At 44.0% G+C, this 15,349-nt stretch overlaps 1 protein-coding gene across 4 annotated transcripts in view; it reads left to right on the top strand.

The window, feature by feature from the left end:
* LOC147628946 (uncharacterized) overlaps positions 1-12,374 on the top strand; it is a 28,322-nt gene extending 15,948 nt beyond the window's left edge. For 2 of the 4 annotated variants that reach the window (XM_086812116.1, XM_086812117.1), the window contains exon 5: positions 11,940-12,374. In XM_086812116.1, the coding sequence (XP_086668242.1) occupies positions 11,940-12,155 (216 nt within the window). In that variant the 3' untranslated portion in view covers positions 12,156-12,374. Of the gene's footprint in view, positions 1-4,488; positions 11,395-11,939 lie in introns of those variants that run through there. The other 2 variants (XR_015267864.1, XR_015267863.1) reach the window with 2 other exon arrangements.
* The last annotated feature ends 2,975 nt before the right edge of the window (positions 12,375-15,349 follow it).

Here is a 15,349-nt window from a genome sequence, read left to right as displayed (position 1 = left end):
GTCACGAAACTTCTGGAGGTAGACCTCATAAGTGAGGTGCTGCGAGGTCATGGTCAAAGCTGAAAACCGGGCAACAACATCGTAATCATCCTCTTTCTTGAGGAATTCTTTCTTGAAAACGTCTTCAAATTGTGCCCAAGTCGTTGGCTTAGGGTTGAGTTCCTTCCACCAAAGCAAAGCTTTGTCGGACAGGAAACCTGCTGCTAATTGGATCTTCTTTCCATCATCATATGGATGAAACTGAAAGTGAACTTGCCACTTATGTAGCCAAGTGTCCACGATCTCCTTGGTGCGTTGCTTTTGCTCGCCCCCGAACGGTTCCGGAGTAATGTTGGGGCCTAAAGCTGAAGCCAAGGTATCCATACCCGAGAAAGTAGAGAGGGTAGTGGTCAATAGAGCGATGGAGTTCTGCAAAGCTTGCATCTGGGCTACGATTTGTGCCTGACGTTCTGTCAAAGAAGCTTCGAGAGCTACTTTGAACTCTTGGAAATCTGATTTTGACACAAAATCGTCAAAAAGATCGGCATCGGTACCTTTCGTAGCCGGCAAGCCTTCGCGTTCCACAAGGGGCTCCAACTCCGATTCTTGGGTCGACATCGTGAAGAGGGTACGTAGAGAGAAAATTCGATCTTTGCACAATAAAAGTGCGAGCGAACTTGAGAGCTTGAGAGCTTGAGAGCTTGAAAACTTGAGAACTTGAGAACTTGAGAGATGTGTGGCAAGAAGTCCACTTGAGTGGGTTTATAAAGGTTTCCCAAAAGCCAAAAAATCTCCAAAAGCTAGGCTTAGCTTTTGTTTTGCTTTTGTGTGTTTTTTTTCCTTGAATAAATAAATATATATATTAATATATATATATATATATATGGATATATATATTCTTTTTTCTAAAAAAATAAATAAAAAATAAACACCTTGGAAACCTTGGAGAGGGGGGTTCTTTTAAAACTTAAAAATTTTAAACTCCAAAAAAAAACTGAAAGCTAAAAAAAAACGTAAGCTTTCCATAGTTTTTTTTTCCTTTCCCCCTGGATTCGCCTGCCGGCGTGCTGGCTGCCGTCGCCTGCTTTCTTGCGCCAACCTGCGCCTGCGCCTGTATGGGCCGGGCATCGTGGCATGGGTGCCGGCCTGGCCTGGCCTAGGCGCTGCCCGCTTGGCCTGGCTAGTTGCGCTGCCTGGCTGGTTACGCAGGCCTGGCTTGGGCGCTGCCTGCCTGGCCTAGGCGCTGGCCTGGCCTGGTTGCTTGGCCGCCTAGCCTTAGGCGCCGTCAGCCCGCCGGTAGCCACCGCCTGCAAACGTGTCAGCGTACAAAGCCGTCATCGCCTCCTCCTCACACGTGCTCTCTCGATCGTGCGTTCAACGAAAAGCAACATGCTTTTTCTTTTTCTTTTTCTGTTTCTCTCCCTGCAGTTTATGCGTATGCACAACAAACATGCCTCTTCTTTGCAAAGCAAGCGACCCTTCTAAACCTACCATCTCCCATCAACATGGGTGTCTTTGATGAAGAAAAACACATACTAAATCTGAAAACTGCAGTATGCACAGAAAAAACAGCAAGCTTTTTAACACATACCGTTCTTCGACCTCTTCTTCTCTACCTACTGACTTGCTCTCTGATACCACTGTCAAACCCCCACGGATCCCCTCGTGATCGATCTTGGTTCGAACTCGAAACCTGCAAACAAACAAACAAACAAACAAGCAAGGGGGTGCAGGCCTGACTCACCTCCCAACCATGACAGCCGTGGGCAAGCCCACAGTCTTGGCTGTCCCCACCGAGCCACGAGCTGAGCTAACTAGGTTGACGTACCGACGAATCTCCTCCTCGCGACGTCCCATACCGCCACGAAGCTGCCCTCGCGGGCCTCGAGATTGCTGCCGGTCTCGGCTGCGTAAAGCAGGTGCACGTCTGCACTAGATCCAGGCTCCAAGACCATAGAGCTCTCACAAACTCGCGAGACTCTCTATATACAATAACTAACCTTGGCCACCCTTTTATAGGCTCTTGGCTGGTCATCGGGCGTCCACACTTGGCCGCCCGCCCGTCCATACTTGGGTGCCCGCCCGTTAGTATTTTCCTAACTCAGCTCGTCAATTAGCCTGCCTAGTTCCAAGCTTCCCCTGGCCTCGAAACTAGTCTTGCATGCGTATAGCACACGGTAGATACACACTGTGCACATGACAGAACCCCTGTACCAGCTGTATCTTCTTATCCTCAGGGAAAGGATGGAACTCAAAATGTGTACCCCACTTGTGGAGCCAGGAGTCAATTGTCAAGAGTCTAACTATCTCCTTAGTTTCTAACTATCTCCTTAGTTTCTCCCCCCGTATAGGGCTCAAAAGGGTGCTACTAATGCTGTCCCAACTCCCCCTACGATCACCAAACCTGCCAATGCTGCTTGCATAACAACTTTGGTGTTACTAGTTAGTAAGGTTGCTGCTCAAACAAGGTCATCCAACGTTGAAGTCTACTTTAGTGACCAAGTCATCGACCGCTGTCACACCATCATCTCGATGGGTCAGTGGCAAGATGAACGTTCTCACCCATCTTGCTCCATCAGCCATGATAAATCGAAAGCTGATTTGCTGCTGCTCAAGGAAAATTTCGCATGGCAAGTGTAGAGATGAAGTGCTGCTAAATCCGGCTCTCCCACGATCTCAAACACAAATCTTGCTCTTGGAAGCTGGCCAAATTCTTTCAGCCCTCTTGATGCACTTCATGTGTGGAGAATCCATGCTTTTGTTGTTTTCCTAAAAGCTAGTCTTTGATTAGAGCTTTCCTCGGGTTTTTATAAATAAACTCATCGAATAGCAAAAAAACATTTGCTTTTCCACAATTTGAAAAACGATTTAAGCTTTCTCTAAAACGGTGGCCTGCTTTCTGCAGCTTTTTCTGCGCATATAGCCCTGGGCTTTTATGTGCACACCAGATGCTCCTCCCCCTTGGATTTGTGCCAGCTATGGCCCAGTGTGCGGGTACAGGCGGTGGCTTATGGGCTGCATGCCTGCCTGCCTGTGTGTTGGTTGCCGGCCTGTGCTAATTGCTGATCCTTAGCTTGGCTACCTAGGGTAGCCAAGCTTGGCTGCCCTAAGGCACCAACCTTCCTACGCCTTCAGCCAACACCTTTACCTTGGGGTTTCCACCTTAGGCCTCTCTCTCGGGTACTTGACCAAACCCAAAACAAAAAAAAAATACAGCGCTTCTTTCCATCTCTTTCTCACACAACATCACACAACCTCAACACCAGCAAATCCTTGTACACTCAAACTTGAACAGAGCAATCGCTTTAGGGAAAGAGAAGCGATGAGAGAAATACTTAGATGTCATGTGCATGCACATGGACATGCCTAGCCCAAGGCTAATCCCTGGTGGGCAGCAGCTTAAACAGACAATTTAGGGCATAAGCAGGGCTTATGTGGACACCAGAATGGATCCCCATGGATCAGGACCAGGTCGGCCAGGATTGCAGAGCATTCGGAGGCTGGTCAGCAGCTTTAATGACATTTAATGTCCATTGATGCTGGCCGACAGCAGTTGGCCAGCAGGAGTGGGTGTCCAAAAGCATATATAAAGGCTTTGCCAAGAATCTTTGGAGTGGAATTAGAGACCTAAGGCAAGGTTTTCAGGGCCAGTTGGCCAGCAGGAGTGGGTGTCCAAAAGCATATATAAAGGCTTTGCCAAGAATCTTTGGAGTGGAATTAGAGACCTAAGGCAAGGTTTTCAGTGAAAAGGTTGCCAGGAAGGGAAGGATGACTAGTATGGGAGACCATATGTGGAGACGAAGGATGATGACATATTGTCCAAGGTCAAGGTTGGAATCCCGTCATCAAGTTTGATAGAAGGAGATGTCATGTGCATGCACATGGACATGCCTAACCCAAGGCTAGTCCCTGGTGGGTAGCAGCTTAAATAGACAATTTAGGGCATAAGCAGGGCTTATGTGGACACCAGAATGGATCCCCATGGATCAGGATCAGGTTGGCTAGGATTGCAGAGCAATCAAGGGCTGGTCGGCAGCTTTAATGACATTTAATGTCCATTTGCATGTCATGAGCATGTCAACTCTTCTTGTCCAAGCCAGGCCTTCAGTGATGCATCCGCACAATCGTGTCTCATAATAACACACAATCGTGTCTCATAATAACCCGGTTTCTCTCTTATATAGTGATAACTATGCCATAAATAGTTAACCTGCTATTAAGCATGTTTTATCAATCCAAGAATCCTAGCCAAGAATTTACCTACTAACACTTAATCTCGGGGCTCCCTAACCTTGGTGGATTAGGTCTCTAATCCGTAGATTAGTGTCCAATTACATAACAAGTTGCGTGCTACAAAATGGTACCCAGTCCCAATTCTCTAATGGATTTGCAGTAGCAATTGGGATGTGTCACATGCACTCTGCATTGTAGTGCATGGTGACAAGATGGCTCATCTAGTGCATTATTGTACATCAGTAGGACCCTTTAGGATATGATTTTGTCGTATGTCGTGGCCCCATTGTAAGCCCCAGTCCGGGATATGTTAGGCACAAGCTACGTAGGTCTTTCCTCAACCTTAGAGTGTTAGTCAGTTAGTCAAGTCCCTTAACCCACTTGAAGAGAATCATTCATGCATGTAGAAGTCAGTAGAAGCCTTAGGGTTTGCATCAGTTCATGGTGTGCATTTGCATAGCATTCATCTCATGTGTATGTGAACCATTGCATAAGCCTTAGAATATTATTATACCATTTATCCATTATTATCATCCACTCAGCAGCCTTTAATATCAAGTTCGCTAGCTTATTAGCATTATTTAGCATAATATTCAGCATTTATCCATTATTATCATCCACTCGACAGCCTTTAATATCAAGTTAGCTAGCTTATTAGCATTATTTAGCATAATATTCAGCATTATTACCGTATACATCACATATATACAGTCGTGTGGCAGTCGGCCAGCTCTGTAGCCAGCCGACTAGCTCTAGACATCCATATAAATAGCAAGCGTTGCATCTCAACATTCATCTCAACATTCAGCACATCAAGCATCATCGTTTTGAAGCATACAAGCATTCAGCCTTCAGCATAACGCATCATCATCACCATAGGGAAGAAGCGCTTCAGTCCAGCGTTTCTCAGCCCCACAGCAGAAATTCAGCAATCATACATCATTGTTTTCTCCATCCTCTTGGTTGAAGGTAAACGCAACATATATAGTCATTCCCCTTGCATATTCACAGCCTAGAACAGTCCCAATTCAGCCCCTTTCTCAGCCACAATTTGCAGCCTTCCTATAGCCCCTTGGAAGAGTGCATTGGCATCGAGATCGGTCATCATTGGTGCTTCTACAGGAGTGTATAGTCGGCCGACTCTTGGTCTTCCGAAGGTCTCGTGTTTGGCTTATCTACCACCCAAAGTCAGTCATTCTCTTCAAAGTAACAAAGCAAATACTCCTAGCAATAGGAGGGGGCCCTTTAGTGGGTAAATTGGGACCCAAGAAGGTGTACAAATCTCTCTCTCTCTCTCTCTCTCTCTCTCTCTCTCTCTTTCTCATCTCTTAAAGTGTGAAGTGATAAAGTGGATTGCTAAAGACTCACGAAACTTAGGATACAGAAGGCGGTGTGAGACTTTGTGAGACAGGATTTTACATCTACACATAATTCCGCTGCATGTTACATTGGTATCAGATTCAGTTTGTCCACACACACCGCATCCTAGCGTGAGAGCATCCTTGGATGGTCATACTTCGTTCCAGCATGACCACCGACTAAAGAAAAATGTCTACAGAGGAGAGTACACATCAGCAACAAGAAGACGTCTCCCTCAAAGGAGACCATGCTCTTCCACCAGCAGCAGATACCATAGCTCTATTCCGAGCACAAAACCAACTTCTCATGGAGCGTCTCCAACTCTTGGAGGCTACCGCAGCAAAACCCACTCCACCAGCTACTCCCAACTTCATCTCTCTCTTCTTTCAGATGGAACAACAAAGACAAGAAGATGAGACTAGACGGTGGGAAGTAAAAGCTAAAGTAGAAGCGAGAAAGCAACAAGAAAAAGCAAACAGACGGGACTATGAGGAAGCTCAACGCAAGCTTGAAGAAGATCGGCATCAGGTTGACCTTGCAGTTCGGGAGCACCAACGAGAGCTCGATCGAGAGCGAATGATACTCGAACACAAGCGAGAAAGGGAGGCCATGCATCTGCAATTTCAACACACCCTCTCTTCAGTCTCTCCACCGATGGGTGCCACTAGCCAGACTCTTGCAACATCAACGACTATCATCTGGACATAGCCAAACTTTAGTAAGTATGACGGTAAGTGTGATCATTTAGCTGTCAATCAATTTATTCATCAGTTTAATGCATATTTTTCTTTGGCAAAGCTATTAGATCCGCAAGATAAAGTCCATGTAGCGGCTTCCCACCTTACATGGGAGGCAATCACTTGGTGGTAGCATTGGTCTAGTTTACATACAGACCCGACCACAAGTGTCACAACTTTTCACGGGGACACTTCGTCCATGACCTAAAGACCAAATTTCTCCCTCCCCAATATATGATCAACCTGGCAGATGAGTTCTATGGACTCAAACAGAACGGGTCACCCGTACTTCAATTTTCCGGTAAGTTTTACTTTAGCACAAAAGTTAGGGTTATTTGAGCGGGCCAAGATCGATCATTTTATTCATGGATTAGATCCTAACATTTGGTTCACAGTTGCCACAGCATCTCCCACTCCTCTAGCATTGCTTGCTACTGCCAATGCGGTTCATCTCTTACCGTCTATGCATCCCATGCCATCCATGGTGTTTGATGCTAAGCAGGAGAGTGAGGCTACAGTCACATAGAAAAGCCTGATCTGAGCTTATGGCTCTGCCAAGGGCCGCCAGTTTGTAGTCTTATTTGACATGGACAGTTTTGAAGACGCCATCTCTCCCCAGTTGGCTACCAAAATGAGCTGTACATTAGTGCCCTATCATTTGGAGGTGGACGGGTTTACACTTGGTCTCTGCATCCACATATCGTAAAAGACACAGCGGTTTTCTTTTCAGGTTCAAAAGGTCTCACTCCAACGAGATTTCATTGTCTCGCCTCTTTTGGGGTGTGACATGATCGTAGAAATTTAGTGGTTTTGCCGGCATGAACTCATTCCTAATTGGGGACAAGATACTTTATTAAGGTTGTCTTGAGCGTGTCATGATTCGTGGGGATAAGAACATTCTTAGCATTCCTTTGATTTCTCATCTCTAGGCCCGACGAGCTATCCCGCAAGGGAGCGGGAGGAGGATTGATTTATGATCGTGCTCAGACAGCTTCTCTCTTTTTGATAACAATTGTCTCATCTTCTTCTTGAGTGTCTCAGTTGACAAATCTCCTTTCTCGATATTCTTACATTATGCTTAAGGACTATCTCCCACCCAGTCTTCCCCCCTCTCGTCTTAAGGATCATCGTATCAATTTGGTCCCTTGGATAGAACCTCCTAGCCAGTTTTCCTATCGTCTTTCCAAGACTTTAGAGGGCACGCTAGAAAGGCAGTCAATGATCACAGCGCTCAAACATTGGAAGCTTGCTCTTTATGGATGAGTTTTCATAGTCAAAACAGACCACTGAGCACTTATGTGGCTCCCGATGATGCCAAGTGTCTAATGGAGTGATTGCAAGCTAGGAGGAGTCAGATCTTCCAAGAATCTGGAGGAATGATCAAGTATATCCCTGGTCATCATAACCCAATGGCAGATGCTCTTAGTGGAAAGACCAGCGCAGCATCTAGACCATGCAGGAGTCTACTATTCTCAAGATCTCTGGAAAAGACTTGGATAGCATAGAAGATTAGTATATCGATTCCACAGAGTTTGGCACTCAATACAGTTTGGCCCTCAATTCTGAGCCTAACCGTTATTCACTACATAGATAGGTAAATAAGTTTAGACGAGATGTCCACTTCAAGGAAGGGGATAAGGTCTATTTGTATATCATGAAACAGAGATTGAAACAAGTAAGCAAACGTTGTCCCAAGCTTTCTTTTGGTAGTTTTGGACCTTTTCCTATGGCTAAGAAGCTAAGTGATGTCTCCATGAAGTTAAAGTTGTCTAATAGTTGGACGATGCATAATGTTTTCTATGTTTCTTGTCTAAAACTATAGTTGTTTCCGTACGGCGTACAACACTATATCGTATGGAATACCGTATGATACGATATCAGTTTTTTTGTTTTTGATTTTTTTTTTCCAAAAAAAAACTATTTTTCTTGGTCTTTTTTTTTTTTGCTTGTCTATGGTTGTTAGAACTTCCTCTCTACCATGATGCTTCCCTTCTTTTTAAAGTACTCCATATCTCAAATTGGAAATACTTAAGTTTATAAGTATTTTTTAAAACACTGTATTTTATCGTACGATAAGAAAAAAATTTATATCATACCGTATTTTCCTACGGTGTCGTACGAACCGTATGGTATCGTACTTGACAACTATGGCTAAAACCATATGTTGGACCAGAAGTTTTTGATGTTTCATATGAACAATAGCCAGACGTGGTTGATGAAGCAGAAGTCATTGAGCTTGAGTAGATCCTTCTTCATTGTTGGAAGCATGGTTCCGGTCGAAGACTCTGTCAGTTCTACACAAAGTTCCGAGATCGAGGTACTGACGAAGTTGTTTGGCTAGACGAGGAGTTCTTTCAAGAGTAATCCCAGTTATTGGTGGACTACTTGGGAAGGCATGAACCTGCCACCAAGCCAAGCGGGAGGAATGTCACATGCACTCTGCACTGTCATTGTAAGCCCCAGTCCGGGATATGTCAGGCACGAGCTATGTAGTTCTTTCCTCAGCCTTAGAGTGTCAATCGGTCAGTCAAGTCCCTCAACTCACTTGAAGAGAATCATTCATGCATGTTAGAAGTCAGTAGAAGCCTTAGGGTTTGCATCAGATCATGGTTTGCATTTGCATAGCATTCATCTCATGTGCATGTGAACCATTGCATAAGCCTTCGAATATTATTATACCATTTATCCATTATTATCATCCAGCCGGCAGCCTTTAATATCAAGTTGGCCAGCTTATTAGAATTATTTAGCATAATATTCAGCATTATTACCATATACATCACATATATACAGTCGTGTAGCAGTCGGCCAGCTCTGTAGCCAGCCAACCAGCTCTAGACACCCATATAAATAGCAAGCGTTGCATCTCATCATTCATCTCAGCATTCAGCACATCAAGCATCATCGTTTTGAAGCATACAAGCATTCAGCCTTCAGCAAAACACATCATCATCAGCATAGGGAAGAAGTGCTTCAGTCCATCAGCGTTTCCCAGCCCCACAACAGAAATTCAGCAATCATACATCATTGTTTTCTCCATCCACCCGGGTGAAGGTAAATGCAACATATTCAGTCATTCCCCTTGCATATTCACAGCCTAGAACAGTCCCAATTCAGCCCCTTTCTCAGCCACAGTGCATTTCCCCAACACTTACGTGGTGAATTTTGGTGAAGGGGGTTCCACAACATGGGATCATCAAGTGTTGAGAGTCCCTTTTTGCATGCAAGAGTACAAGGAGAAGCTCAACTTCCAATATTTGTCTATGGACCATGTGGACATCTTCTTTTTGCTCCAGTTCTGTTAATGTTGCAACTATGTGCCTCTACCAGTCTTGCTGGCTCTTGTTTTTTGTTAGTCTTGTACACTGTTTACACTGTTCCCGTTCATCAACTGGAGATCCAGTCGTGAGGATCTTGTCCTCGTTCTACTGCTGCTGTTTTTATGTGTGGTGCTTTTGGGATTGTGATTAGGCATCTAGTTTAGTCATCTTGTTCTTGGGCTTCCTGTTCATTTGGGGTTGGAGATCCAGTACTTAGGATCTTGTCCTCGTTGTTTTTTATGTGGTGCTTTTGGGATTGTGATTAGGCATCTAGTTTAGGCATCTTGTTCTTGGGCTTTCTGCTCATTTGGGCTTTATGTTGAAGTTTTAGTTCATGAATAATCATTTGCAAGGGTCTAGTTTGTAGAACGCACATTATGTTGACACTCTCAGTTGGTTCTCCTAACCGTGATAAAGCAAGTCAACCGCCACTTCTTTACCCTCACCATTCTTCCATGAAGATTTCAGTTCAAGGAGGATTATGTTCTTTGGTCTCACCTACTTATCACACATTCAAAGCTTGGTGCAAAGCAGGATCTTGCTGGAGATCATTCTTGTTCCCATGGCTTGAAATCTTGGAGGCTTTAATCACTTTGCAACATGAGTTTCGGATTGGTCCGGTAGAGGCGGCTAACTACAACTCATGACTCCTTTCCATTAAGGGAGGGTTTGCTAATGTAAAAGGAGTATTGTGTTTGTATGTATGTATATCTTGTGGGAACAACCCGTTGTAAAGGAAGTGTGCTTTAGTGTAAGAACAACCTCTTAGATAGGTTTTTATAAAGGTGACACCTCTCTTGGACATTTGGCACTCTTGTTGACATGTATCATGTGTTGGCAATACATGCTTGCATCTTGTTAAGAGGTCTAAACCTATATAAAGACCTAACAACTAATGTAAATTAAGCTTGCCAAAGATGTAGCCTCTCGTGCATCCTGCGTTTGGATTAGGGTTACTCTTCATTTATGCTTTTCAATCTTAAGCCCAAATTAAAAGTCAATAATAAGTGTGGCTACTCGTGCTTATGGGAAGGCTCTGTTCTTGCACCAACGAGGTGTCAATAAAGTGGTGAGTACTTACATTATCAAACAAAACATGACCAGTCTACCCATGAGTGCTCCTTGGACAAGCATCAAGTCATAAGGGCCAAGCATACAAGTTACAACCACCTCTGTAATAGTGGCGGTGAGACCCAACAACCTTTGCTATATATGCAACCATCCCGATCACCAAAGGCGGCCAAAGACTCGACAAGTCCTAACCACTTTTGCTATAGATGGAACCGTCCAGATCACCACTTGTGGGATTGCACCATGCCACAACTTTCTTCCAAGGAAGGTAAGAGTCTTTGGCCGCCTTTTAGATCTGTCTTTTGCTTTTTGGGCAAGGAGTCGGATTTCTTTTTGGTGTTGAGGCTTATGCTCTTTGCGTTTTGCTCCAATGTCTCGATTGATGAGTTTATCGTTTCCCCAAAAATAACACTATTTGGCATTTTATTTTGTTTTCTGTTTAACTTGATGCTACATGCTTTTTTGGAGGTCTTTACTTGGGCAGTCAATGGCCTCGGGCAGGGTCTTTTGATAAGCGAAATAGTCGGGCAACACCTTCACGTGAGCTTACACTAGTCCATAGTTGGGATCACAACGGACAGCGTGACACTTGGCTTGTGTACGCTGGGCGGCGAGGCGTGCTTGGCTACATCTAGCGTGGCGAAGACTCCTCAGCAACCAAGGTGCCAAATTGCCAATCAGGGCTGCTACAATGTGTATACCCTCTTTGCCTTGTGCTGGTTTACACCTGGCGTATGAGATCTATTTATTGATACCCACCAGCTCAGTAGCTCGATGTCTTTCATGTTTCATCTAGCTCACCAAAATTTTTGGGCAGTCCATGTCATGGACCATGACAAGAAATTAATATTGATGAAAAGTTAAAAGAGTATGGGTGCTCCCACTGTATGGAAATATTTCAACACTTACTGCAGTAAGAACATGCCATTTGTATGCTGCTTTGTATCAATTAGCTGAAAAAGAGTCCTTCGGCTTGTTGAACCGGGACTTGTCAGACCCATTGATCGGCCGAGATAGCAGGTGGTTGAAGATGCGTTTGTTCTTCATAAGCCTTTTTTGCCTACCCAATGTCAGCTAGTTCTTCTTCACCCAATTTGTGTGCTTGAATAGATTCCCCTTCTGTAAACAAATATTTCATTTTATGTTTTGGACATGTTCTTAAACTTTCTTCTGTATAAATATTTATGATATCTATGAAGTTCTTTTTGTTAATGATGAAAAGGTTTTGCCATTTTTGCAGAGGTTGGAAAGAAAAAGGAAGCACATGAATGAGAGTGAGTCCGACTCTGGCGACTCTACAGACAAGGACAATCGTAGGTCTGGAAAGAAGGAAAGGGGCAGATCCAAAAGAGGCAGAAAAGAGGGAGGGCCTAAGTCACATAGTAAACTTTCTAGTGGTGAGAAGGAACATGGACCTGTACCTCTATCCTCTTTCTTTGAAGGCTGTAAATCATAATTTCAAATATCATAACTTGATTGGAGAAAGCTCTCATGTAGATGACCTTCATTAAAATCTAGTCATCATTTCCAATCTTTTTCCTCATTGTGATATGATCCCACCATGCAGATTTGTACTCTAAACTGACTGTAAAGTTTAGGGAGTTTGATATCACTGTTCTGGGGGATTGGAACTTACTTTAATTCACGAATGCAAAAGGGTAGATGCTTTTTCGTTTGCTGAAATGTCACCAGCATGTTTATGCTCTTCATAGTCGTTGCTTTGATAACTTGTTAAGCTGATCTTTCCATAGTTGCATTAAGACACGTATCATTCTGTGTGAAACCGGCTGAAAACGCTTCACCATTTCAGATGCGCGTTCCATGCTTTTTTATTCTTCTTTGAAGGATTCAAAAAAGAAACCCACCTTTGATGTGAGGCTGAACTGCCCAAAGCCCATCCAATACTTGTGTAACAAGAGCACTGATCTTGGAGCTCTTAACTATTAACTTAATTAAGTATACAATTAACCATAGTTGAAATGCCACAAAATACCAAGCTTGGAGGTGGAAGATGGGCCAAATAAGGTAATTTCTAACTTGCTGAAAGGAGTATTTGTAGTACAAGCTTGCATTGATCTCTCAAATCATAGAGTTCCTTATACAACTTTGTAATGAATACAATGATCAAACAAGATCTGTCGATACCAAAATACTAAAGTCTCCTGGCTAGTGAATTACCAAGCAAAAACCTTGTGTCACAGGTAAGAGGGGACCTAATCACCCTTCATAGGAACCCTTGATTTTCCAGAGCTTTCAAGAGCTTGCCAAGCTGGGAACTTGATTTTCCAAAGCTTTATGCACATGCCTATGTTTGGCTTGGGCAATCTCCTCTTCAGCTCGAATAGCTTGGATCTTCACAAGAAAGCTTCCAAAGCCTTCAAATAAGCTATTGGATAGCACACAACACTTTTCCCACCTGTAAACAAGCGGAACAAACTCTCTTGTGCAGCTTTAATGATGAGAGAAAAGGCTATGGCAACCTAGAAACTGAACCTATCTATCGTAGCGATACTAACGTAGGATTACTCGCTAGTTGCGTTGTGTTTGCTGCTTAGCTGAAAGCTATGAAAGCACTTCATGGCACCTTAAAATTGGAGCCAGCATAACATCGTGAAGTTGCCACTTCTGCGTAATCTGGGTCAGACCTCGATCTTGCTACTTAGCCCCGTAGCAGTGGAGGAGAAAATGTCATGGTTCCACTCTTGGTTCTCCTCTCATAAATCTATTGCGTTCTGTTTGTAAGATCCTTGTACACGGGCCTAGGTGGCCAAAGCTGTATGAACAATATCGCTCCATGTATTGCAAATACATTGGGTGTCATAAACATGAATACCCTCGAACATCTGTCTTCCAGATATGCCATGCTGTGATACTAGCAACTAGGGGATATCCTGAAAAAAATTCATTGAGCACTGCCCCTACAAATAAGTATAACTGGATATGCACCTTGCCCTCAAAAAGAAGCTGTGGGACAAACTGTGTCAACCATGCAATAGCATCCCAAGTAATATAGATAGGATCACTCCTCAATCTGCACAAGAGTTGGGCTATAGATACCCAGATCCTCTGTGCTCCTTTGCACTCCCATAAACAATGATACGCTGTCTCGGATGGAGTTGGGCATCTACGACAAGAGGCAACCATGCCAAAAATAGATCTCCATTGGTTTGTGGGCAACCTACCATGTAAAACCAGCCAAAAGAAGTTGGATATCTAGCCGCTCTTGTACGAGTCTGCCAAAATCTCCTTTGAATGCGGGGTGTAATGTCATATGCCCCCCACTAAGGCCTAAGTGTGGAACTTAGAGTGGATCTCTCTAGGTCTATCCAAGCATGAGCAACTTGGTGTTATGCACATAGTTGAAGAAAAGTATGCTCCTCATGGGGTTAGTCACATCAGTCCATTCCCACTCCCAATGTAGATATATGATAGGGGGTCCACCATATAGCCATGGGCACCACGAGGCATGAGTAACCATCACTGTGGAAGGGCCATGATACCAACGCTTCCCAGAGCAACCCACTACTCTCACTGGACAAATCATAGAGCCCCATGCATCACATCTGTCCATCCACCCCGCCATCTAGACTGAATGAAATAGAAAGCAACACCCTCTTGCTCCTCTGGCTTTGGGAATCCCAACACTTTTGAAGGGGCACGCTTGTCTCAGAAATAACCCCCACCACAAGTGATGATACTCATGTAAAAATGTCCTAGTGATCCATTGGTTAGGTATAATTGCATCAGTTTGTGCAATCCATCGGTGACTCCCTTTGAGATGCTGGGTAGTTGCCTCTCTCTCATCATTTGGAAGACACTTAAAACTCTTCCAGTCGTTACACATCTCTCTCAGGGTGGTCAATGCATATACCCTACTGCACCTAGGGGTCTGCAACGATCATCTTTGATAAGATCATTCCACATAATGGGCTACCTGTCAGCCACATCCACTAAGCTTAGGGGTCCATGACGTAAAAATATCTGCATACTACTCCAAGCTTGGACAATGGAAGAAACCAGTGGGGAGGATGGGGGTGGTAACGTGTCTCCTAGAAAATAAAACATGTGCTATGTTTCATGTCACTACCGCTCTCAGGGACACATCTAAGAATATGGTACATGAAGAAATCAATGCCAGGAAGGAATGCTCTAGCCACCAACTTGCAAAGCAGAGCTTTGCACTGGATCTCTGGATTAATGATGTTGAATCTCCCTTTGTGCTTCAGAAGGATACTAGTTTCCCAAGAAACTCTAGCATTGGTATCTGATGTGCCATCAAGCCCTAACCATAAGAAGTTCCGGATCACCCTCAATGCATCTACGATCATAGCATTAACAAGAAATGACATACCAAGCTATGGCAACCAACACCTGTAGTTTACCACCAGGGCTAGATTTAGCTTTCCTAGAGATCCAATGAAGGAGGTTTTTCTTTATGCTCATGAGTACAAGGGCAAACTAATGGGCATGTGTAATGTTTATCCCGACTTGGCATCCAAGATATCTGGCAGTGTGTCCTCTCTCAATCCATATAAAGCCAACATCTATTCTCCAATCAATCCTCTCAAGGTCAATGACCCAAAATCCGCATTATACCTTATAAAGCCCCCTACTATAGACAAAACTCTTCCAAGACATGAGTAAGATGCC

This window comes from Cibotium barometz, chromosome 18 (assembly GCF_041138505.1).
Source record: "Cibotium barometz isolate CiBa-2024 chromosome 18, ASM4113850v1, whole genome shotgun sequence".
NCBI lineage: Eukaryota > Viridiplantae > Streptophyta > Polypodiopsida > Cyatheales > Cibotiaceae > Cibotium > Cibotium barometz.
Note: the sequence above shows the minus strand (reverse complement) of the source record. Positions and strands in the feature narration are given on the sequence as shown.